Below are 27552 nucleotides of genomic sequence, written 5' to 3'. Positions count from 1 at the left end.
AAATTCCGGTTGTAAAATAGATAGTTTAATTTTTTTGTGGTTGTGGTAGCTTCATGAGCTTGATGATCTTCATAGTACCGCCTCGGTCTGCTGCGGGCAAGTCACTGATAGGTGCTAGGAGTTTGGCTTGAAAAGGCATTTATCACCCCAGTACACAGAAAGAAGCACTCCAACACCACCTCTCAGTCACAGCAAACCTTTCAGGTATGTTCCCTTTTCATGTCTGCCTAAGGATATTCAGTTTGCAGATAAAGTGAGGGATAAATGAAAAATGTTGCTACCTTTATGTGCTCCTGGAGCTGGGCCTGATGCTGGCGGGTCAGGTTTTCATGCTGCTTCTGAAACTCTGCAATCAGCAGTTGTTTCTGAATTTGCTGCTGCTGCTGGATCAGGAGTAGTTCCTGCTGTAGCTGCTTTTCGCGCATAATTGGGTCCACCATGGGAACCATCATCCTGAGATCAGTTCGCAAGTCTAATGGTGAGATAGGCTCTAACCCCACGGGAACCTCTGACTTTACATCCACTGGGGGAAGAAAAAAACAAAACATATATTAAATATAACTGGAGAAGGAGAATAGAGATCATTCCTACCAGGAAAAAGACCAATTTCACTCAAAGACTGATTCAATATACAGGCCTTTTAAAACATTAATGAAACCTCTGCTGTGTGCAAACTTTAGACATTCCTACCAGCGACTGGAGATTTTACAAATTATTCAGCACTTTCTTTCCATTCCCTGTTAAAATACTCACAGATTAATAATCTGCTAAACAGACTAACCAGCAACCCTGTTCTAAAACCATGTCATAGCCTAGTGGGGTCATACTTCATTAGAATCTCCTAGGCACTATTAATACTACACAATAAACACTCAGGGCACTTCCTCAGCATAAGATGAAGGCATTGCCATTCTCACTGTATTGCAAGACATTTTTCAAAACTAGTGTTTAGATTTTTAAGGTTGGTGTTACACATACCTACTGCATAAAAATACACCTGGCAAACACAGAGGAATAACACATATAACATTATAGGAAAATAATTTCACACACAAAACAAGTTTTAATACAGCTTTTGGAAAAATGACCACCATGCTTGAAGTGGATTAGACACAATACACTATATGTGGCTTGTAAGAAAACAAAAACATCTTGAATTATTCCAACTTTTTGTAGCTATGTTATGTATTGTTAATCCAGCATTAAAGTACTTAATGAAGAATTCTTATTTTTCTATCTCCTAATTTAAATAGAAGGGACTAAAAAGCAGCAGAGGGGAGAGAGATTTGATAATTTTCACTACGATACTTGTAAAGCTTTGGTTTTCACATTAAGTGAAGTTACTGAATGTAATTTTACCTGTTGCAGAAGAACAAAAAAACTAGCAAGTAACATTTCTACAAGAGAAAAATAAATAGCAGCTGAAGGTCTCTGCTAAAGCTCAGCAGTTCTGATTCCCTCCACGAGAGGACAGTGGAACACAAACACATTCTCTCCAGTTACTCTTCCTCCCCTATCTTCATTGGAAAATAAGATTATTAATTGAAAACAAACATGTTGTCGGAAATTACTCTGGAACAAGATTTCAAACATATTTTCTCCTTTTTCTCTTCTTCATCTGTACTTGTTTTCAAGGAGAAAACCAAATGAAACAGAAATATTTTAGCAAGCAGAAGCAGCAAAATTGAAGCTGTAAAAGTTGAAACTGCAGCAAATGGAAAGAACTGAATTCTAACTGTATGATCAAATCTATTAGTAAAAGAATTTATAAAAAGAAAAGGTATAAAATCTCTTCTACTGATCATACTTTTTTCTTCTCAAAATTCTGAAAATATACAATTTTCTGGTCCCCTTTTTTAAAAAAAATCCTAATAACTATGATTGTAAACCTCAGAGTGTAACTCACCTTCTTAACCCTCTATCCCAACAGAATGATTGTGTCTAAGTGCTTACTTTTGTTCTGAAACAAATTATAAAAAATCACCTTTAACTTACAAAAACTACTCTTGATTATAAATAATTGCTACCGACCAAGAGAGACATACAGGCAAACCCCCAGCCTTTCATCCCATTTATTCAGCAGCAATCCACATTCCATTTGTCTAGACTAAATATAGCTGCGTTTATACAAGAAATCAATAGTGCTTGCAGAGAGCAGAGCAAAGACATGAATATTTCATCAAACCCGGAGAGAAATGGCAATCAGCAAACTGACAGCAAACGGTGTAGGCTGACTGGCCCTCCAGATAAGTCTCCTGTACTTGGACAATGGTTCATTGCCTGCAAGTCACAATCTTATCATCAGCACTCTTCTATTTTTAACATTAATTGCATTGTAGGTGACAAAGGTTTATCAAGTTTAAAGGCGAGAGATGGATTTTCTTACATCTTCTGTGACAGGATAATAAGCCTTACTAGGAGCAGTAGCAGTAACTGGAGCTCGGCAAGCCCTGCAAGGTCTGGTTCACAATAGTGTTTGCAAACTGAACCCCGCAGGGTTTGGTTCACAATAGTGTTTGCAAACTAAGCCCTGCAGCTCACTTTGCAGATACTGGCTGTAAATCAACCCCTACATATCTTCACTGTGATTCAGGCTGATTATACATTCTATCATGGACCAGCATCCCACTTCTTCATTTTCAGAGAAATCAGCATGAGAAGAGGCCTCCAGATTTTTCTAACGATGGAAATTTCCTTCCAGTATTAGCAAAATCTACAACTGAAACCAGGCTCAGTTCGATAAGCTACACATTTTCAAGAATTTTCACGCACTCAAATAATAAATCTTGCACTGGAGTGGTGCTACTTCATCAAGTTGGCCTTAACCAACTGGAGTGGTGCTACTTCATCAAGTTGGTCTTAACTTTGTTCCTTCATGTGGGGGGAAAACAAACACTAATGACATAAGGTAGTTATAAAGACTTGAATCCAGAGAAATCAACACATAATATTTCATGTAATTTCAGTGCCATTATTTACTGGCAAATAAAGACAAGCATTTATTTCCTGGCATAAATATTGCTAACATTAAGGTTACCTCCAATACTAATGGCTAACATAGGAAATACTAACTTTTGAGGGGAATTACTACCTTAAAACTGTACTTAGTAATAATTAGCTGGGTAATACTCAACCTCATCAGTTAAATTATTATAAACAAGTAACTGTAAGATTACCAATCAAACTGAAAGGTTTGCTGTTCTCTGTTCCTCTGTCCTAATGCCAAAAGTCATTTAGATTCTTCTTACTTGTTAGTAGCTAATAAGAATGAGATGAAGCAGACCTGTGGAAGTACATCAGTGTAAAAAATGTGTAATGGAGCAGAGAATCAGAATCAGCGTCTTTAAAAGCTCTGACTTTTAGCTGAAGCATCTTCCTCCCTGCCCCTCCCAATGCAATTGTCTCCAGAGAGCAAAGGTGATACAGCATGTTTATTCTCATTGGAGTTTTATATGTTTTTTCACACCCTCTACACAGATATATGTATTTTACAGGTAAAAAAATTGTCCTAATCAGTGCCCTCAACTTCAAACATCACGAGAATCAGTGCAATGCAGGACTTAAGCAACAGGATTCATCAAGATATTAGACAGAGAAGGAAAGGGATGGATAATGACAGAAAATATTAATCAGTTTGACAAAGGCTAACTTCACTTATTTTGCAGGATTTTCAGTATCATCAATGGAGTAAGGTTGTAGTGGACATGATTCAGAGTGGGACCCGGTTCGTACTCTTTCCACTGTGGTCCAGAGCAGATCCTTCCCAACAGCTCTGCTGACTACAGAGCAAGCCTGGGATTCCTCTCTAAGGTTAAATAAAGACAAACTCTCTGAGCTCACGTCAGCTGCAGTGAATACAACAGTAGGCTGCAGAATATTAACTAAAAATGTTACTGAAAGCTCAGTGATTCCAGGAAATATGCCAAAATTTGAGTAGAAAAATATTTAATTTTCAGCTACAACACATTGCAAAAGGCATATGTATTTATTTTTCCTATAAATACTCGATTGCTTTTATCTTGAAACATAACAACAAAAATAATCTCAGAAGAGCATCCATATCAATTATATTCCATAAATGGCACTTCCCACAGGGCTTTTGAAATTCTGTGGAAAGAAAATAAGACACTTGCAGAACGGCATGTTTGCTGAGTGACTTAGATTCTTGGATCATATGTAAAAAGAGGTAAAAGAGCTTGTTTTAACCCTCAGGCTTTGCTTTTTGAAACTATTCCTTAAAATGGGAACACTGAACAACTGTTAAGTCTTCCACTAAGAAAGGGCATTTCAAGCTTTTTTTCTGGTGACTGGTTTCAATTCCTGATGCATTAGAAACACAGATCTTCCAAATCAGAAGTGCTAAAGGAAAATATCAGAAAATAAAGCAGTCTGCTTTCTTACCATCTCCCAAGAGGGGCAATCTTCTTTTTTTGTTGGCAGTTACCTTTCTTGGCAGACGTTTATGCCATCTTTAAAACCAGGAACCTAAACAAGCAACCCTGCCATCAGCTGAACAGTCACCATTCCTGATTTGAGATGCAATGAAGAAGAGTCCTAGTAGACTTCCTTATCAGACCATCTTGTCTAGTACATTTATGATTGTTACAGAAGAGGAACTGTGTGAAATTGCTGGGACTGCAGGAATCCAAGTTAACCTTTTCCCAAAGGAATGTCTCAGTTATGCTGTTGGGCTGGGACAGTAAGGAAGGCTGGACAGAGGAACAGGGCATGAAGCTGGTGAGCTCCTTCTCCTGCCTTGGTCATCCAAGGCAGAATTTTACTGGAGAAGCAGTTAAGGTTTATGAAGTGAACAAGAAGTACTACAAAAGCTGGAACGCTAAATTAAAACTGCATGTCACAAGCTCCTCCAACTAGCAATTTCAGTATTAGGCAATAAAAACATATTCCTGAAAACACACAAAACCCAAGTAAAATCTAGAACCATTCTGCCTAGAAATGGCCACACCTTACCCCAGACATCGTCTTGGTGAAGTATTACAAAGACAGAATGAGAGAGCTGTTTATACTAGCGTTACTCTTTTGAACTTTGCTCTACAAAACAGAGCCCACCTAAAGTTATTATTAACTTGTACAGTACTTCTCATAGATTTCCTATGCTTTTCATAAAATTAAAACAAATAAGAAAAATTTGGCAAATTTTAGTGCAAAAGAAACTGCCTCCATTTGGCCTCTTCTTTCAAAGAAAGTGAAAACTCTTCCTTTTTGCAGGATTAGTCATCAGTCAGTCATGACATAATCAGAGCTCCAAAGAATTTATAGAAAAGAGCTCTAAATGGTGGGAATAAAGATAATCAATAAAGATAATCCTTTAAATTTACTCGTCAGTTTAAACCTAGAATTTTTTAACCAGATTTATGTGTCAACTCATTCACTGTAACAGTGTCTTTGAAACAGATTGAAAAAATCTTTGAAAAGACTGAAAAAATGAAATGCCATAGCAGGCTGGAAGTTGCAGGATTAAAAAACAGAGGGCAAGAGCGAAAGTTTGGCAGTCATGTGAGACACCAAGTAACTGGCAGGAGATGGGACAGGAAAGGACTGGTCACGCAATAAGACACGAGCACAGGATGAAGATCAGGGAAAGGAGTCAAAATTTCTGAGCTTCCTGCGCTGGTAAGCAGCATCAGAGGGGCACTGTTCACTCTGAAATCTAAGAGCAGCCCTGGCACACTGATAAGGTGGTAGTGAGGCCACAGTGTAAATAAAGAGCTAACAGAGGAGCTATGTGTCCGTTGTGAGGATGCTGGGAAATTAAGGGAGCAAAGTGGTTTTGAATAGCCATGACTAAAGAGGACGAAGACTGGATGAAAAACTGCTACAGCAATTGTTCAGTGTTCAAGACTGCAGAAAATGTCCTAATCTGGAGCCTGTTCCCCAGAGGAAAGGTGTCTGGCAGCTTTCTGGGGGAAGCTGTGCCACAGCAAGACCTCCGTGGCAGACGGCACAAGAGAGAAGTTGAAATCGTAAGAATAACTAGTGACATCAGAAGTACAAGTCAGATGATCAATAAACTGTGAAAGGTTAGGTTATCTCCCATGGGATGCTTTTATCATTTCAGCTCTGGTAGCTAGAATCTTGTACCTCAATTCTCAGCTGGCATAATCTGTCATCCCTCTGTTAACTTCAATATATGCAAACCTTCCTTATGCCACCTGAGAAGCTTGATGCAGAGCCTCTCTCAAGAGAACAGGGATGAAAGAAATCAGTCTTGAGAGCATCTCATTTTAGCACAGGGAAAAAGCATCCAGATTTAAGATGACACTTAGAAAACTTTTTCTGCAATACTTAAAATCAGCAGAGGTTTTTCCTCCACTCTCACAATACGCTATAGAGTGCATCAAGCTGAAAACAGTGTCACTTAGATTTCACTGAATGTTATTAAATATTTTGATTCATTATATATCCTCAATCATGCACTGGATTTTGGTTGTCACAGGCAAGGAAAGCAGAAAGAAAACAGTAAATGCAAATGGAAAATTTATTTCAAAGGCAACACAATGACTTTTTATGGCAGTTAAGTACTCAACTGCAGTTTGTACTTTTTAAACTTCATCATTTGGAAAGGACAAGAAATTAAGACACATTTCAGATCAGAAAAAATGCTTTCCAGTTATTTTCTTGGATTATCCCTCAAGAGGCAGTAATTATTTTAAAAAGTACTATCACTGACCTTTCCCAAATCTTCGCTCGCGAAGACTGGCCATTACTATCACTGAATTAGAAGTGTAAGGGAACTGTCAAATTTCATGAGCCACTCAAGTTTATAGTACTAAGGAGAAGTGTAATAAATTAAACTAGAAATGTATTCCCCTTTGTTCTATAAAAGGGATCTTATCATGATTATACCTTTTCTCTATTTCTTTTAAGTGTTTGCATACATGGCATAATGAGAAGTAAAATAAATGCAAACAGTGATCTGGGCTTTGATTTACCATACTCTTATTTCCCCAGGGCCTGGAAAGGAAGCTCAAACAACCACAAACTTCTAAAATATCAGTGAGAGGCCTTGAAATACCAATACTGAAGTTACAGCTAGCTGGCTTTTGTAAAAAATCAAAGGCTTTATTATATTGATTTACTAAAATCAGATTCCTTCTCTCAAAATAGACTTTTGAGTCAAACAGTCATAACAAACACAAACATAAATGCCATTGAATTTGTTATCGCTAAAAATTTTATAAATGTTATAGTGTTTGCTGTTTCTTCTATACTGAGTACATGAGCAAAAGTTCCACTTATAATCCTGCCCGAGTTCATGCAAATATCAGGCCAACCACTTTTGTCATAGAAATAAAGGCAAATACAGCCAATAAATCACATCAGAATGTGAAAACACTTTTAACCTCAAACCTGGGATGATCTGTTATCAAGAAATCCAAGCTGAGCTTTATTTGGCTTTCTGAGTTACTTTATTTATATTTCACCTAGGAGAACTCTTACATTCACGTTCTCTACACCCATCAGCACACAGGCATATTTTCACTTTCCAGAAAATGCCCTTTTGGTATAAGGAAAATAAATATCCTAAATTCTAGGTACTACTGCTGCAGGCAAGATAAAAACAGGACAAAGATAAATGCACATATAGTTAAAAATATAGAATATCTATGTAACTTTGTTTTCGGTTCTGATGATACTATTAAATAATGATAATAAATCAGTGTTAATTATGGCATCAAGTTAGTCAATTAATCAATAATGTGCTCTCCACATTGAATCCATGCACAGAAAAATATCAGGGAAGAATTTAAAATAGCATTCTTTTGGTAGTGGATCTTCTGTGCACAGATCAGTACCACTGTCAGTGAGAACACATTGAAGGTGTCAAGTCAAGTTTGATTTGGTGGCAGCACCACATAATGGTTGCAGAACTCAGTAGGTACAATCTCTCCAAGTCAGCAGGTAGCATCTTATCACTATCTTCCAATCAGTTCAATACAGCCTTAAAATTAATTAATTAAATTGAAAGCATGTGTGATGTATGTGTGTGTGTGCACTTGCATACATATATAATTCTTGCACCATAACCTGAAATGCTAAGAAAAACAGTGGAGCAGACACGATACAACAGATTCCTCTCTCCTCCCTTTTTAAAACACATAAATGATTGATGCTACATACGCATGAGAAAGGCAACATGCTTTCAACTGTGTTGGTATCATTCTATATTAAAAGACGGTGAATAAAGTCCCCCAGGTTGCTAAGGATGACTGAAAGGGCACCATGAGGGGTTCTAGAGACCTTCAGCCTCGTCACCACTAGAGAATACATCCAGAACATAAGATTTTAACTTCCCTTTCTTTCATCTCTTCTCCATCTGTGAAGGCTGCAGGCACATTGGTGACAATGTTGAGTTTACGACCACTGAATAATTCTCAGCAGTGGGGCTGTAACTATTCTGGTCTCAAGGTGATGACACAGAGAGATAGAGGAGAGGGGAAAAAGGTCGTCTTGAAGTGAGAGTATCAAAACAGCTACCATTTGGGCACGCCAGTAGGTACATCCTGAAGTATCACAGGGCATCATACTCCAGGCAAATTAGACGGTGGGTGGAGGTTTGCTGAACCAGTGACCCCAAATAAGTTTGCTATTTCAGGGGTGTGACAGACAGTGCTACAAGTGAAACCCTTGGAAGGCAAGATATAGGGCAAATCTTTCAAGGACCGGTTGGCAACTTTGTTTTTTAGGCAAAAACGCATTGAAAATAGTATTTTCCAATTTGTTAGTTTTTGGGGTTTTTTTGTAGCAGTATGTGCTCCCCAAGATTCTACAATAATTAGAGGGTTTTTTTTTCTCCTTTTTACTGCCTAGCAAAAACAGGCATGTACATGTAACTTCTTCACAAAATCAATCAGGAAATAAAAAAAGATCTATTATTACAAAGTTTTTAATAAATATTTATAGAACATCCTGAACTTTGACAAATATGGGGCTAAAAATGGTGTTAATCCCAAGCACAGGAAAAGGGAGGACTGCACTGAAATCTCCTGGTTGAAGGGAAAAATCCAACAGAAGGATAATAACACCTTTTAAAGAATCTTTCTAATGAGAGAGGAAATAAGATGCCAGTCAGAAAGTGGCAACACAATACTACTTACTGTTATAGCTCAGAAATAAAGCTCTTATATATCCTATGCAAAATTAACAATTGTAGATGTTTATTAGCAAAGATGCATTTGTTTGTATTATATATTTTTCCTGTTCTGCTTCTCTTTGTACCAGGTTGCCTTGAACTGCAGCATACTCAGGAGTCTAGCTTCCTCTGCTCACATAAAACACCTAGTTGTGATGTTTATTTGCATAGTGACTGAAATAAAAAGAAAAGATAATACTAAATCACTGGCTTGCCATTTTTCAGAAGTCCACCTGCTGGATCACTGATACCCAGCAGCAGAAGTGTTGACAACATGCACAGAGAAAACACTGTAGGTAAGGCAGGGAAAATGAACAGGAAATATATGGTCCTAATCACAGTTCATGGGAGAATCACAGAATGAATCACAGAATATTCTGAGCTGGAAGGGACCCACAAGGATCATCAAGTCCCAACTCTGAAGTGAAAGGTCCACACAGGGATCAAACCCACGACCTTGGTATTATTAGCACCATGCTCTAACCAACTGAGCTAATCTGATGATGTACAGCAAAGGAAAGGAAGGGTTTATTAGACTGCAGAATTGAATCAGGCACGGCAGAATACGAAAAGGAACAAAGGTAATACACCTGATGGGGATATTATGCAGCAGGCAAGCCCCAAAGTTAAATGGATAATGACCGTCAATAGGCAGAGAAGATGGGCTGCTCTACAAAAAGTAAGGAGGAGTTACTGAGGAAGTTCTTTCTCAGCTTGATGAAAGGGTTGTGAAGGTTTTAAATGTCTTCATCTAATTTATCTTCTGCTGCAGACAAATTATGTCTTTCAGGGAACAACCTTGACTACCATGCAGATGGCCTCGTTTCCACTACTAAAACATTACATAAGGCAGGCACTCCAGTGAAAGAGATTACTTAAAATATACAAAAAGCATTATGAAATCACAAGCAAGGAAATGCCAATATTCCAGGGTGCTTTCTTGTATTTTTGTCTCATTAATGTGAAGACAGTTGTGGTTTTGTAGAGTGTAGATCCAAACTATAATCATTTGAAGTAATTAATCACAAAAAGTCTCTCATACTCTGCTATTTGGGATTTGGAACAACTACTTGAAAAAAGGAGACAGACATCTTAGGTTCACAGCTGTAATCCAAATATTGCAGAAGTCTTAATTTTTATACTGAAAGGGTGTCTTGGCAAAGGCAAAATCTTAGATGTTTACTTTTAAAATCAAATAATGTTTTTGAGCTGAAAAAAACCCCAAACCAGTTATAAAACATCTTGTTCATGTACTTTTGTGACATACTTAGCATCATCACTATTACACTACTCATATAAATTCCACCTTTACAATTTTTTCACTTTTCACCACAGTAAATTATATCAATCCTACTGTGTCCATATATGTGTTTACTTTATTTTGATGATCTACTTTTATTTCTTGAAAAAGTGCTGTTAATCTCTGCTTTAAATTCAAAAGATTTCAGATAGCAATACCAACTTACTACTGACACTACACTCAGTATGAGAGCAAGGAAAACTATTTCTGTGTTTTTTATAATGACGTAACACTAAACTTAGTAAATACTATTCATGATTTCTGCTCTCCAGAATGAAGAGATCTCTGAAAGGCTCTCTTTGGAATGCAGAGACTTGGTTTCAACCACCAGAGGGAGTAAATCTGTTTTTTCAGGACAACTACAAAATCAGAATGAACAGAAAAAGCACTTGAGAAGGGAAGAAATCACTAATAAATAACACAGTTTAATCCAGATATATGTGGATACCAAACATGATGAAAATAAAGATTAATTGGGATTCTGTTAAATGGGATAAGAAAATCACCACTTTTGCTTCAAATGCTCATTAACAAAATTCCTACTAGTATACCTTTCTTGTATGACTTCAGATCAATAAGATTTTAAGGAATAAAAATATAATATTTGACATAATAAGAACGATATTCATATTTTTACCCAAACTGCTACTTTTTCCTTATTTGAGTTCAAGACACTACTGTACTCATACGTCTTTTTACCTACTGTAAATACAGTAGGCTTTCTTCAGTCTATTTATGGTTCAGTCGCCTTGGTCAACAAATGATGATGGTGAGCACAGGACAGAAACAGACATTTCTCCTCACTCTGCCAAACATCTGCCTTTGTAAATTTTAAGCACAGGAAAAGTAAACTACAGAAATTATTAAGATGATGGAAACTTTCTCAGTACATTAGCTTGAGATATTTTCTGTCATTATTAGTCTAAATAAATACTGAAAAAATGGCTCTGCGTTCCGTAATATTCCAGAAACTAATGAAACACTTCTAAGAAATTCATGTTAAAAGAAACAACAGACATTGAAAAATTCTACACAATTCTGATGCCACTTAGCAAGCGCAGTTCAGAAAACTGGAAATCCAAAAGTTATTACCCATTTTTGGTTTTCCACATTTCAGTAGGTCCATTTCTTACTAGTGGGTTGGTTGTTTCTCTCTTCATCTCATCTGATATGCAGAAAGTAAGCCAGTGGGTATTTCTTCCGTTTCGAATGAGGGAGTCTTTCTCAAGTAAGCTTTGTCAGAAACAAAAAATCCTATTAAGAAGTCTACAAAAATCAGTGGGAACTCTTCTCAAATTTCAAATTCAAGTTTTAGAAATCCACAGGTCACACCTGGAACATGGACACTAGACTAACAGAGTCAAGCACTCAAAATCACTCTTTAAGAAACTCTCTGGGTCCTTTGAGAATCTTAGCATAATCATTTAAATAAATCCTAGTCATATTGAAACCCCTACCCCCCACTTAACACATTAATCATTCAGAGTAGAAGTTCCCTCTCACCAGATCTAAGATGAACAACTCTCAGCACACTGCAGTAAGAAGAATATTTAGTCCTGTTGACTGAGCTTTTGAACTTGTCTGGAAACATCATTACAAGCTAAAATTCTGCAATACAAGAGGCAACATGAAAGTAAGTGTTCAGGTTCTGCACTCTAAGCAGAACTCTTTGTGATCAATGAGACAGCATTAACAATATGTTATGGAATTATTGCATCAGGCATTGCATATTAAGGACTGGGAGAAAAAGGCAGCACAACTAATTTAAGGTTTGTCATGGAAAAGCTGTACTACTAATTTTAAGGTGAAGCACAGAGAGAGCTTGTTACCATAAAGAAGTCAATAACATGTTTACTTTAACATGAGACAAACTGGAATCTAGCCTGAAACCTCCTCATCAAGGCACCGCAGAAGGCTGGATCCCAAGATTTTCAACAAAGCATTTCAGTTGCAGCAGCAGCAACCCTTACGAGGTTCTTCTGTTCAGTATAACTTGGGGTTTTTTCTCAGAAATGTAAAAATTCTTCCTGACTCTTTCACTTCCCATGGCTTTTTATATTTGTGCCATGCACACTTTCTTAGAGTTATGCTGCTAAGAAACAGGAATTTATTTTGGTGAATGAAGTTATTTATACTAATTTTTAGATGTTCTTCTGTTTGGTTTTTTTCCCCTTAATCTGATAGGGCATACCTAAACTGAAATTTCTATCCTGTTATGGATTTCCCTGTCACCAACCTTGGCCCAGCACTCTCTCTGCAGACTGTAATGTTTAATTAACTAAATTAATGCTGAGACCATGGTAATATCCATAAAAAATATTTCACACAATGCCCTAGGAACTGAAGGTGATGAATATACTGCATGAAGCTGACTTAACCCTACTCACCAACATAAAACACCATTCCTAGAACTAACACAAAATCAATGCAACAACTAGCTACTCATCATTGTGGACAGAAAGGACAGAAATAGTAGGGTCTGGAAACAGAATAAATAAGGAGAGAATGACCAAGAGTCAGCCCACCTGCAGGAAAAAATGTCTGGAAATACAGCCAATGGAGATGTCACTGATTTCACTCCAACTATGTCAGTATATTCTGTCAATTGAGAACTATGAACCTGATGAAACACCACAAAGAAAAGCTGATACCCAATACTATTACCTTTCACCTTCTCCACAACTCAGAGTCCCAAAATGACCAATGACTAGCTCTGAGTTCAGAAAGAGCTTACTTATGCACCCACAAAATTCCACTTCATTTCCAATCACACCTACATCTGCCAGACAAAAAAAGAAAACTGAAGTGGATGGTCAACACACATGTAAAAGTGCTTCACGTTAAAATGCCTTTTGAATACAGGTAAAATGAATGGCTCAACTTCCACACCAAAGATGATAAAAAACTGGCATATGATCTTCCTTTAAAAAATGGGACAACTACCAAATGTCACTCTCCATTATATTCTTTATTCATACATTTCCAGAATTTGCACCATCTTTTGTAGAGCTTGCTCCACCTCATCTTAGAGGACATTCTGATAAAGAAGAGAGCAGTTGCAGACTGGAATGAAGTTGCTGACATCTTACCACGAACTACAAGGAGGTTGACATCAGACAATGTCCTGCTCTATTTAGCACCCACCTCTAAAAAGGTATGGAAATGAAACTACACAAAGTTTCATGACTTGGGGTTACAAGGTGGAACAACTGTAGATCCTGCACTCCTTGGAACTAGGAGACCAAGGATTCATTGTTAGTAAACAATGACATACATATGGTCTTATGTCATATATGATACAATTTTGTGCAAATACTCTTATCCTGACAGTGTGTTATTGTGGTCTCATGTGTGGCCAGATGCTATTGGGTGGGATCACACTTTCTGTTGACAGGGGGAAACTGCTAAAGCGAACACTTAACAGGAAAATTATTAGGGATCATTTGAAAACCTTTTTTTGAACCATCTGACATAATTTTTTCTGCTATGCACTTGAAATACAGTTTATTGAAAAGTGTAATTTTTGACTGGAAATTATGTCTGACAAACAGGATATTTTGATTCCTTTTGATTTTGGCTGATGTCAGCCTAAGGACACAGCATACATATATAGACAGATAGTTTTATATTACAATAAATGAAATAACAAAAAAAAACCCCAACCAAACCAAACCAAACCTTCCAAACAACAAAAAAAAAAAAATCAATAAACTTTGTCCCTTATGCCAATCAAACCCTCAATAAAATCCACAGAAACATCATCTTACAAGTTTCATCCAGTGATGGCCTTTCATAACTATCTGAAGACACATCCAAAATCTTGACAATCAATCAGAAATCTGGCTAAAGGCCCCAAACTTCCAGAACTGAGTGAAAATCCTGCAACTCAATAACATGCAGACACTTCCCTGCTGCAGTCCAAATGTCCCAAGAAACCCCCTGTGTGCAAACTACACAAATTTGGTTAAGAATTCCATTGGTTCTTGAAAAATGCCGATATGGAACTACTTCAGAGCACAGCATGTAGAAAAACTACTGCTTTCTTCTATTATTTCTGAGATCTCAGAGCAATATTAACCCTCTTCAGAGCTACATTTGCCTTTTCAGTGTGGACTGCTGATACTTTTCCATTAAAAGAGGGAGATTAGATGGAAAATTACCCACTAAACTTTCCAGTCCTTTAAATAAAGCCTCTGCTAAGACCTTACAGGGCATGTTTTCCCCGTGTGTGTGTTCAGTTCCATGTGATTCCACATTCAAAATACTGCTAGCACAATGAGATTATCTCGATAATGCCAGGCAGGTTCACGTGACACAGACTTCAATGCAGTGCCCACTCAGACTTAAAACTATGCTGGATTTTCCAATTTTGATAAGCTGGTGGTTACACTCAAATATCTACCTTCTGAAACTTCCCAGCTGCAGCAACTGCCATCACAACTTTCTTCATTGCCATTACTACAAAGAGAGAGAAAAAGTAACTTATAAAGCAAAGAGAGAAAAAAAGTAACTTATAAAGCAAAAGCCATTCTGACCTGAGAAGTATGTCTTTTTCTGAAACAAACGTTACTAGGTTCTAAGAATTTGCACGATTCACTTCCTTTGCTCTTTCTTGGCAATGTCTATCTAGAAGAGATCTATTTATTCCACACCACATTTCACAGTTCCTGTTTCTAAATGAGAATCATATTAACAAAGGGTAGAAAGACACAAACATGACTCAGGAAAGCAAGACAGATTTCTATAATGTATGTACAGTGTTGTTTCCAGAGGGAAAAAAATTCCAAAACTTTCAAAGACAGGCCTCAATGCAGTTCGCCTTTCAAGACTTACTGATCCTATCATGAACTTGCTGAAAAACAGTAAAGTAAAAAGATGCTTAAAATAAAATTATTAATTTGAGATAACTGTAGTATACTATACTATAAACAGTTTCCAATTTACTGTTCATAAATAAATGTCAGAACTGACCTTCTTCCCAGAAACAGATCTGCAACTATTTCAGGACAAATGATTGTCCATTCACTTATTATTGTCACTTGGATAACAAGTACTTCTTCCTTCATGTAATACAGTGGACTTCACATTAAAGTAATTTTAAGATGATATATTGTACTTTCCAAAAAAAACCCCAACAGAATGAAAGGAATCCACTTTCCACAAATTCACTCTATGTATAGTTATTACTATCATCTCATTATTTTCTGCTCAAACTAAACCACCTATGTCCTATTTCATACTGCAATACTTTCAGCAAAAAAAGTTCAAATACATAGAAACCTTCTGAAAGAATATGAAGATCACAACAGAGACAGCAAAAAGAGCAAAGGAACTGTGGAAAGAAACCCCACCCAAACGCAACCATATTTAAGATCGTGTAGTGAAATTCAGATTTTTTTGGTGTGTTTTGAACAGACACTGCGTATTTGCTCCTTCCCATGCAATTTATAAGTTCTTCCCCATCACCTCCAGGTACTACTTTTGACTATGGAACATTCTCTAGTGCCCTCTCTCACTGTGAGGCTTCACTGGTAGAGTCCCTGAATCAGTGGTATACGTTGGCATGGACATGCAGAGCTGTTTTCATCCCTTCCCTGTGGTTTCCTTTTCTACAGTAGGCTACCCAATATTCCAAGGCACAGTCTGAACCAGTATAAACTTAGTGCTAAATGACTGAGGTTCCACTTCTGAGCCTGACCTTGGGCACCAGGGACTGACCACAGTCTCTTGAGTACAGAAGTATCAACATGCTACTGGAGTTGCTGAGTAAAATGATAAACGCATTGAAATATCTGTATTTGCTAGCACAGTATGTTCTTAACCATTTTATTCGGCTTTTTGGAATCTGCAGCTTGCAGCACCATAAAAGATTAGAATAAAACACAAACCCATGAAGGTTTCTTCTCAAAACACTTTTTTGGCTGCAGCATGAACTCCGCTGCATTTCAGTGTGCCATTCCCGTGAGTAATCTATGTGAAAGTAATATTATTTGAAAAGTATCTTTAGAAGGGAAATTCTTAAAATTTTCTTACATTTATATTTTTATAAATCTACATATAATTTTATATTAATTTTTATACTTTTAAATTTTTTATACTTATAGTAATTTTTATACTTTTAATTTTATGTTACTACTAAAATATGCTACAACCACACAATTCACTCGAAAGCTGCAGAAGCATTGAGGTTTGCTATCATAAAACAGTCAAAGAAGAGTAACTAAGGAAAAAGTAACTTCAGCTTTGTTTGAAGTTTACATTTGAATTTTATATATATAGAGAGAGAAAGATGGATTAAGAAACACACACTGTAAGGCTCTGCCAAGAGCTGCAAAACAAGGAACCATTTGGATCATACTAGAATAGAGTATTTCCTCTTACATAATATTCCAGTTAACGGTTAGTATGGAAAGCTAGAGAAAAACGGCTCAAGTATAACCATTATTACTAAATCCAAGAAGAGCTTAAAACTACACCTCAGGGAGCTAAGCTGCTTCACGCTGCTCATAAGCTGCACATCTCCTCTCCCAGCAGTTCTTGCCAGCCCTCCCAAGCAGGGTGCAGACTGTTACAGATCTGCTGCCATAATCCTCTCCCTGCAGAAAAGGAGGAGCTCCTTGGTCTTGTTTTACAAAAGGAGGTGAGACACGGGCTGAAGTCCTTCTCAGCATATGTTGTTTAAGTCTTAAAATGACAGTCACATGAGATACAGTCAATGATCAATAGTCCTGATTGCCTTAAACTGATATGTATAATCAGAAGCATAAGAAGCAAGTGCGAGAGCTTTGAAACAAGCAGAAGTTGTGTAAGCACAGCGTGCAAAGAATTATTTTTTTATGGATGAATATGAATCCTACATCCCACACTTAGCTAGTAAAACATAATCCTGTATTTAATACAATTAAGCCAATTAACACCATATGAACACTATTTAAAAACGTGCCAAGTTGGACAGCGCAGTGCCTTGGGAACAGCCTTCATTCAGCAATGATAAAACCACTCTTACATTAAGCAGAACTCCTGCAGCACAGGAGCACCACTTGAGATCAAAAAATAGCCCACGATAACTGATATTGACAACTTCCAGCAGCAACCTCCAAGCCATTTCAGTGACCACTCTTGCAGCTTGTCAAAGACAGAGCCATCAACACGAAGCCAATAGTCTTTAGCTAGTTTCATACTAAGTAAAGAAAACCATCTGGCAAGAAATCTCAGCCAGACAGCCACAGGGCTCCCAAACTGCTTTGCTGAGGCTGGTTGCTGAGGGTTGTGTACTAGAGGCAATGGGGAGAAGAGGGGGTCTGCTAGACAAAGATCTGCTCCCTCACTGACATACCGATTTTCATGTTGAACTCTCTTTTCTGCTATTCCCCACTGGATAAGTCAGTGCAGTACAGAGCAGGAAACAGTCACATAAGGACAGAGCATTGGAACTCATGTTCTTGGTCTTTCTAGGACTCTGGTTGTGGTCCTCTCCCTGTACTTGCCTGCTTAGAGCTGGCTTCATGGTATGCACCCAGCACATGGGGTAAGGCAGAGGAATAAAAGAAATTATTTCTTCCTTCATGATCCATAAGTGGCATATAATAGAAACAGCTCCCTTAAGTGAGGTGGAGAAGAACGGACAGAGCACGAGAACTTCACAGATTTTCATAAGACAGGGAAATGAAAAAGGACTACAAACTGCTGGTGTACAGGTGATGGCTCTAATGAACCACTGCACTATGGCAGACCTTGAAGTTTGAGTAAACTGGACTGAAATAATCCGTGTCTGCCAACTGCTTACACATACTGATGTGCCAGTTGCCAATATCTTTCTGTTGTGATAGTTACACATCTTAAAGGACAGTGACTTTTAAGTCTCTCTTCATCCTAAATATGTAACAAAGGATCACAAGTTGCTTTCATTTGAAATTCCTACAGATTTTACTCACATCTTTTGGCCAATTTCAGCTGGCTGCTAAACCTTACCAGAGTACTCACCAGTACAGCACTTCTCTTAGCCCAATAGCCATTTCACACTATTTTGCTAATCTATGATAAAGTAGAAAACTTCAGAGAGAAAAACTTAAATGGGTGAAAAGGCACCGAGGGAAGTCATGCATTTAACCCCATTGCATTAAAAAACAGATGTACGGAGATCTGAAAGATTTTAGAGTATTTACACAGATAAAAAGCATTTAAAAGAAAATCTATGCCTTTCATGTTAATTCCTAACCTCTCTCCTACCCCCTTTGACCCATGCTCTCAGCAGGGTCCTGCTTAGAGTCAGTCTGCCAATACCTTCCAGGCTGTGGCAGTCCCCTAAAGTAATGATACTCGGCATGTTCAGAAAAGAGGGACTCACATATACCACGTGGATGAGCTGGAGCCTCTTTTCTGCTCTGCTCTCTCTTTGGGGACAGAGCAGAGCAAGGCAGTGACAAAACTATTGGCAGATGCCATATTTATTCACACTGAGAGTGTAATCTCTCTTATCTGGGCATGTATATTTGCACATATACATACACTGAAACATGATTGGTTACACTGGAAATTTCCCAGCTACTGTATCTTAATACTTGGATTGATAAATAAGAATTTGCGGTCTCTTGAAATGATCTTATGAAATGTCTTTCTGGGTTTTAAACTGCACCTTTCAATTACCAGTTTAATCTATTAATGTGATAGTGCTGCAGTTTTTGTGACTATTGCATAATCCTTTAGTCAGAAATGCTACAATGTGGTGTTATTTATATGACAGTCTTTTTTAATGCTAGTTTCCGTTCTGAAAACCACCATGCAATTTGCTTTTCAGATTAATTAATCCCTTATCGGATTAAACTGCTATAATTTGTTATTTTTATGCTATTAGCAAAGTTGTGTCTTACTAACTTCTGTGTAGTTTTTGTGCAACTTAATATCATCTCCATTACAAAATACTTTTAAAGCTTAAAATAAGGTCTGTAATCTGAAAGTCCTGTTGCAGGCTATGTTTAATTTATAAGCACTTTCATCTACAGACAGTAGAGAAAGTATCTTCCCACTACATTTTTGTTTGCAATTTTGATGGCAAACTACAGATAAAGAACAGTCAGCTCTGAAAGTGAAGACACAGAGTAGATACCTTTTGCTTAGACAGGTATGCAAAATACAGTAGAAGGTATGTACGATTCAGAGCTCTTTGTTGTTAAATGATAAAAGATATAATTTCTTCTAGTAAGTAGGAAGTATACACAACAAATAGCTGTACCACTGTTTGGTGGGGTTTTTTTTTAAGAATATACCACAAAATGGGGAGAGGTACATGGCTGTTTTCTTTACTCTTTACTGACCATTTTGGTAGTGTTTCTATTAATATGGCACATGAGCAACAATAAAGCCAAAGATTTAAAAATAGGTCATAGGCATTAGGAGCAGATTATACTGTACAGGTGGGAAACAATGATTTCTGGCACAAATACACATTATGCCTGTGTTCAACATGTAGGAAGCCTCCATCAGTACAAATCAACTGCCACCAGTGCTGAATGAGCTCATGTCATTGCAGAGCACAGAATGAATCTTTGACACAGCTCCACTGCCTTCGGTAAGATACTTTTATGTCAAGGGAGTAAAAAACAGAAAACAGAAACATTTTTAATGTGGGCTGTGTGAATAAATCTGTGATGTGTGCCTATAATAAAATAAGATTGCATATTCCTGATAGCTGCTGGTACTGGGTGAGAAACTACAGAGAATTACACAGAAAAGAGAGACTTGCTATTCCTAGAAAACATTCACAGCTAGGACAATTGAGGTATACAGTGCCTCTAGGGCAAATTTTCCCAAGGAAACTTTGTTTATGAATGCCAAAGAGCACAGTGTGGTTGGATGCTCTTGAGAAGCCTAGTTGCACAGCTTTTCGTCCCCTATCAGGAGTGGAATGGGCACCAGATAGGTTATGGCCACCTCACTATCCACCAAAGAATCCTAACTGCTTTCCTGAAAGGCACAAAATAAGAACCATCCTGGCTGTCTGCCTCCTCCTGAGATGCATCTTTTGAACATAGCATTCTTCTGTCCTTGTATTGCCAGTTCTCTTTGAAGGAAACTAAGAAAAAAGAGTATGGCCCCAAATAACAACGGGAAAGCAGTCACACAGTTGCCACACTTCTTACAGGTGACACTCTCTTTGATATTTCAATAAAATCTTACCATCTTATAAAGTCCACTATATTTATTATAATGGAAAATATGACATATATCAAACCCTTGCTTCTCTGAGTGATATAGTTTCAAAATAGCATATTTTCCTTTGCAGCTAGTAAGTTATTCCTCATTTCTTCTGCTTTTGCTTTCTGTCCTGTCCATAAGGCGGAAAGAAAGGGAGAAGAGTGGAAAACCTGTCCAAATGGTACTTGCCACCATTATATGTCCAACGTAGCCTCCATAGACAGATTTCCAGAGGAGAAACAGAAGATCAGATTAAGACTTGAAGTATAATATAACTTTATTTCCCTTTGTTTTTGAGGGTGTGTGTGTGTGTGTGTTTGTTGTTTGTTTTTTTTTCAGGAAGAAAATACATAGAGAATATGCAAAACATCAAGGAATCAATGTTTTCCAGAGAACTAAATCTTACACAGACTTCTAATTTACAGTCAAAATTGCTAACAAATAGTTGAAATCAGTTCAAGACTGATTACTGTTATAGATTCATATGCATTCACAGAATGGTCCCTATTAGGCACACTTCTTAAAGGAGTTTTCAGTCACTGGCTAGCACACCGCAGCCACGTTCTTCAGTAGAAAACCATGCAGGGGAAAAAAGAAACCAAAAATAATACAAGAGATCAATTGCCAGCTGTAAACTGTGGCAGAGACAATCTTTTCCTTCAAAAATGTTTCTTCACTCATACAGAATCTGACTGATGTGCTTTAAAAGCCTCTTCAATAGAATTCTTTGACACCTGTAATAATTCCATTTAAGGCAGTATATTGGCTTTTTTGGTTATTGCTACTATTTAACTGCTAATCATCTTAACATTTTATTTCCTAAGAAGGAAATTGGTATAAAGATTGTAAGAGAAAATGTTAATCAACTGCATGGATATATGTTTAAATAGAATGTGGTTATTAAATTAAATTTAATTTGGCCCTAACTTCAAGTATACCTCAAGATTGGTCCTAACTTCAAGTATACACTCAAAAAAAGGAAAAGGCAGTTTTATGGCTGTTAGTCTACATCAAACATTGAATCACAAATGCTTATTTTTTTCCAAAGGGGTTTTTCCTCTTATCTGTTTCCCAACTCATGCCACATTCCCTTCACTCAGCTTCTAATTCTCAGTTCCTAGCCATCAATACAAGCTCAGCATTCCAGTTTAACCTGTCAGGTTTTTGTCTTTCCTACCCAGGGAAAGCAAGAAGAGTAACTAAGCACAGGAATGACAGATGTCCTTTTGGTACTTGGATCCAGGTTCAGATTCAGCCTGTGGCAGCCAAAAACTAAACAGCTGAGCTCTGAAATGGAGCACATTCAGATGCAGATGAGATGAAATCTTCAGGTTATCTACACAGTTCTTCAACTTCTATCACACAGAAACCATGGTATTACCAAAGTCTTTATACTGGCCAGACGTCTACAGAATAAGTAAATAAAATGCATTTCTCTAATATGAGAGTAACTAGTATATTCCTGCCACAACAAATTTCAAAACTTTTGTTCCTGAATATATATAGTCCATATGCTCTTAAAGATCAGCAGAAATTTTAATATGAGCACTGTATGTGAGTCATAACAGCAAAGCAGGTAAAGTAACTTGTGGCAGGCACAAGACTCGATGGGCACGCCTTGTTGTAAGCTCAGCATACCCATAGAAAGAAGCACAGATCACACATCCTTGAACATTGAATTTAGAAATTTGGGGGGAAATTCTGGCTACACCAAACAATATAAAATATCACGTGTACTTCAACAAGGATGAATTTTACACACACTTTTAAGAACCCAATAATTATTATGGTGGTCTCTTCTTCTGATTGAGGTCAACTGCAAACGTTTCCTTAACTTCTACTTTAATAGTCAAATGGAATTTCAAAATTCAGCATGGAAGGTGATTTGCTACTGAGACAGAAGTCTGTGAGCTGCAGGTGATTACCCCATGCAATTACAAGTCTTACAATTTCCAGTGCACTTATAGGTATTGAAGCAGACTGCAAAGAAGACTTTATAATTTTTTTTCTTTTCCCCCTTCCCCTAGTTTCCTGAACAAAAAGAAAGAAAGGTAAAAAGTTAACACCCTGGAAAACCTTTGGAGGTTTGTTTTTTCTTCCCCGGCCAGTGTAATATCATCAACCTCCAGTACCTGCTGATCATTATTTATTTAGCTCCATGCTCATCTGTGGTTTGTACTATTCCTGAATGGTGGGAATGAGCTACTTTAAATCAGTCTTTTACTAACCAGATGATGTGAAATCAAGGAATAGACTACAAGAACTTGAAAGGCTCAGAATAACTGACTGGTGAATGTAATTCAGATGCCAAAGAGATTTCTGTTTGGCAGTTTGCAAAACTCACACTTCACTGTATTCAGTGAAATCCTTCACCAGGGAAAACAAATGGTATAGCAGGTGAGATGAGAACACCCAAGAAGTATATGTGATTTTTTTTCAAAATTTGGTAATTGCTATATGGAGATGGATGTGCTTAATCTAGATGAATATATGATCTGCATGAATTCTGAAAGTGTCTTCAAATACTTGTTAACTTATATAACACAAAACATAAAAAAAAAAGAAAAGAAAGGAGATTAATCCTATTGGTGCTGCAATTGAAACAATGCTGCTCTTAAGAAACATTCATTAGATCTCTGTGGATATAACAGTTACTACATGGCAGTAAGTTACACAATCTTGTAACTTATTACATGTAATTTTGTTTCTAAGAATTAAATGTTTGGCAATGTATGATGCCAAAGTTCTCATCTTTTCTAGTGAGAACTTAGCTGGCATGCATCTTTGGAATTAGCCTGTATCAGATGAAACTTGAAAGTTAGCAGCATCAGTGCTTTTCCTCACAAAATGCTGACAGTAAGAGGTTGCATTTGCAGCAGATACAGGTAATCCCTTCCTCGTCCTATTCTAAAAGAAAGCCCTGCACTTCTAAAAAATAGAGAACTAGTGAAAAATAGTAGTTTGGGAGAAGTCCTTTACCCTCCAAAGCAATAAAATCCACTGGATATTGTTTTAGCTGGAATGAGTAAGTATCCACATCTTCTGTGGACAAAATTCATGTGGGGGAGCTTCCCTACCAACAAGACATGTAATGTTAGTTTTCTTTCATGCTACTATGCCTGGAATACACTCCCTAAGCAAAATTATTTTCAGTGTAGTCATATTAACCTGTTTTAATAGAAATTCTAAGTGTTTCACATTTCCTCATAGGCAGTTAATCTTAGCTCATTCTTCCCTGGAGTGAAATTCCACCTTACTCAGTTACTGAATACACAGAAAATTTACTGCATATTTATCATGTGTCAGAACTAGTGTCATCAGTGAATATCTAGTTGCCTAGAGCCAGATGACAGGGTAGCTCCACTGACTGAAATGGAAACTTTGCCAATGTGTGCCATCTTTAACATTTTGCTAGATAAAGCAAAACTAACTAGCATCCACAATCCCTCCACTTTCTGGCACTATTAAATGGCTTGTGAAACCACCAGTGGCAGTGAGTGATGTCCTAATAATATGAAACAAATTTAAAGCTTTAGTGCCGGAGTCCTCTTTTACACTTTGACTATATACCAGTCTTTCCTCTGCTTTCTGAATCAAGAGTTATCCTTGGTTTTTTGACCTTCTGGAGTATATTAACCAAAGGAAAAAAAAGTCTTTTTCCTTACCTTCCATATCTATATTTACCACCAGGAAATGCCACTAAATCATGAAAGATTACTTCTGCCATGATCTTAAGAAAGGTAGATGACAGTCCAACACTAAGATACTTGGTACACTAAGCATTAATGCCACTTGAAGCCAAGTAACCTTCTTTTAACATCACTCTTGATACAAAAAGGTGCAGTGTCCCCCCGAATCTCAAATCTGGAGATGTTTTTAAGGGGATTTGGAAAAGTCACTGAGAGAAATGCAGTGAAGTTTCACACTTCTTGATGATTCTAGATATTCTAACAATTCCTTTCTCTTTTACTGAGAGCTCAATAGCTGTTCAGTGTCAGGTTACACCTTGAAGACCTATGTTAGTTGAGAGAGACAAGCAATATGATATTCCCCACACTCTCTGCCAGTGTCCCTGTAAAGAAATCCATCTGAGGCAATCTGCAGAAGGCAAGTAGTAATCTAATCACCATGCTCACTCAATGGTCATTCAATTCTTTGACCAATTATGCTTATGTTAAATTCTTTTATCTTAATATTTTTATGTGTCATCTGCAGGTTCTGGATTTTCTTCCAAGGACATTGGAAAGTCATTTCACAGATAACAGTAACAAGGACAATGTATTTTGATTGGCATCAACAACCAGGTTAAATTCCAACTGGTGCTCTAGTGATGAAGATCTCAAGATTATTACCAATCCCCTGAGCTAACCACACATTCCTCTAAAATGAACTTAAGAATTCTGTCTAAAACTCATTTTCATTGCTCACTTTTGTACTCTTTTCAGCAGTGAAAAAGTGAGTACATTATGAGCAACCTCTCCTATAGAAATTCTTCCTGGGCGTCTTATTGACTAGACAGCACACCTGTATAAATTCAAGCCAAGTCTTTGCATTAGCCATGATCTTAAACTGCTGACTAGCAGAGATCCCACTGCTTTCCTCTGAGAGTGCTATATGAAGGGTACCTCTTTAAATTCTATTTAGCCTCCTTTCTTTTAAGCTATGTAGGCTGTTCATATCCTTTGTACTACAAATAGAACAGATACAGTTAATTGAAGGCATCCCTGCTGCTGAGTTTAGCCTGCTAGTCTGGTAGTCTGAAACTTCAGAGGAAGTTCCTGTAACACAGAATGAAAGGCTACTTTAATTTCCTCTGACCCTGTTACAGACCAAAACTTTTTGATAGAAAGGATTTCTTGGATGCAATAGGAAGAAGCAGTTTTACCCTTCCAGCAATATGCTTCTAGCACTCACATCAAGCAGAAGCGGTATCTTGCTGGTATACAAACACCAACATACAGGAATTGTATCAGGATACAAAAACTAGTAAGAAAAGTTTGATTCTCCAAAGAGAGACTTTTACTTCACTTGCAGCAACACATAGAAAATATATTAGAATTTGGAGAAGGTTTTAAAAACCCTTAGTTCCTTAAGAACTTAGGTGCAGAGTCAGGTGCCAGCAGTCATTGGTCTTCCGAGTGCTTTTGAGAATCATAAGTTCCTTCTTGCACAATTTTCTTAACACTTAAATAATTTTGAAATGTGGATCTTAAGTAATGAAGAAACTCCAGAGTTTGTGCTATTTTACCACAGTAGGATCAGCTGTTCACTTGCTTATACATCTAGAGGAAGAATTCCTACAACCTTTTGATTCCACAGGGACTGTGGAATAGGTAGAGTTCTTCTGTGAGTGCTCATATTACACTGGAAACATGCAAGCACAACCTTAATTGTTGGAAAAATGTCAGTGCTTTCTTTGCTACTGCTTCATTTATGTGTAATCATTATTTACTAGATCGAACTACTCTACCTTATGCCTTCCCTTTTTTAATCCTTCCTAAGGAAACAGGAGTTAGTGCTAGTGAACTGCTAGAATACATAATTGATCAAATAACCTCAAAACCTGCAGAAGAAATTTACCTTATAAAGCTTGATACTACTTTTCTTGAGAAGTGTACTTTAATGCTACTTTTAAGTATTTTAATACATCTTTAAGTAGTAGGGTATTCAGAAGCTTTCAATTCTGATAACACTGTTTCCATTTTAAACTCTATCCTATTTAGAACTTCTCTTCCTCTGATGTTTTGCTCTTAAATAAGACTGACTTTGGAGGTCTTGACCTCATTTTCTCAATTGCTTTTGCAAATTTAGCAAAAATGTTTTTGAGGTTGGGACTCGAAATACCTAGCTGTTTTATGATTCTGGGCTATTTTCTTTTGCTCCTATGGCCACGCTTCTGGAAATATTATTTTCCTAGGTCATTAAACTGTAAACTGCAGTGGTGGCTTTCAGGAATTGGGTGACACAATTGGAAAAATGAAAAATGATCAAGTTATTTCATTTAGAAACATACTTTTTCTGAATGACCATTAATTACTTCCCACATAAATTTCCTATATAAATTTCAGATATACACAATATTTGTATAGGTGAGCCTGAGCAAGGTTGATGAATTTAAGGTGTTTTATTAAAACAGACCTCAAAAAGATTTTATGCCAAGCACTGTGGGGTCTTTTCCAATGCAAACTTGCCTCTGCAGTGGCAAGTTGTGGGAATTTTTGAGAAGAGGGGACAACCAACCACCTACAGCACATAAGAAGCCAATGACAGCAGAGCAGTCCCCATATAATACACTCTTTTCCTCTGTGAACCATACAAAACTAAGTCCCAGTTTGAGGATTTTAAAAATTCTCTAGTTAGGTATCTCACTCCACCCAGCAATGTGCAGAAGAAGGGGCTCTAATTAAGGGCTCTAAAGCAAAGCCCTTAATTTCAGAAGAAATGCATACATATTTCTGTGACTTCTTTCTTTATGGATAAATACGCTTAGCTTCATAATGCCCTGAACACAAACTGTGGGGATTTGTTGTCTGTTGCCCTCCAGCACCACAGTGTCAGCCTTGGACATCTTGGGCTAGGAGAAGCTGGACCCAGAAACCCATGAAAAGAAAACAAACCAAGACACTCCAGAAAATTTCCAACTATGCTGTGACACTGAGATGGGGTGGGGATGGATATGTTTTCCTTTAATGAGGGCTGAATATTAGTCAGATCTTTGAATGTTGTTCAACACTGCAGATATTGTTGATAAAACAGGATGCTTGCTGTACTAAAAGGACATTTTTAGAAAAATTAGCACAGATGGGGTGAAATTATAAATATGTTGTCTGGACATCTGTGTCATTTATACTGAAAAACCTAAAATGAATGATAATTATCCACATTTAGGAGAGCAAATAAGGAA

The 27552-nt window shown here is 37.3% G+C and overlaps 1 protein-coding gene across 14 annotated transcripts in view; it reads right to left on the bottom strand.

Annotated features, from left to right (window-relative positions):
• The window catches only part of HDAC9 (histone deacetylase 9), a 392579-nt gene that overhangs the window by 221998 nt on the left and 143029 nt on the right, over nt 1-27552 (bottom strand). For all 14 annotated transcript variants that reach the window (XR_001876264.1, XM_017823859.1, XM_017823867.1 and 11 more), the window contains one exon: nt 282-523. Coding sequence is in view for 13 of the 14 variants with exons in the window: in XM_017823859.1 (XP_017679348.1) it covers nt 282-523 (242 nt within the window). In the remaining variant the exon portion in view is untranslated. The remainder of the gene's footprint in view (nt 1-281; nt 524-27552) is intronic.

This window comes from Lepidothrix coronata, unplaced genomic scaffold (genome assembly GCF_001604755.1).
Source record: "Lepidothrix coronata isolate B3197 unplaced genomic scaffold, Lepidothrix_coronata-1.0 Scaffold106, whole genome shotgun sequence".
Classification (NCBI taxonomy): Eukaryota; Metazoa; Chordata; class Aves; order Passeriformes; family Pipridae; genus Lepidothrix; species Lepidothrix coronata.
Note: the sequence above shows the minus strand (reverse complement) of the source record. Positions and strands in the feature narration are given on the sequence as shown.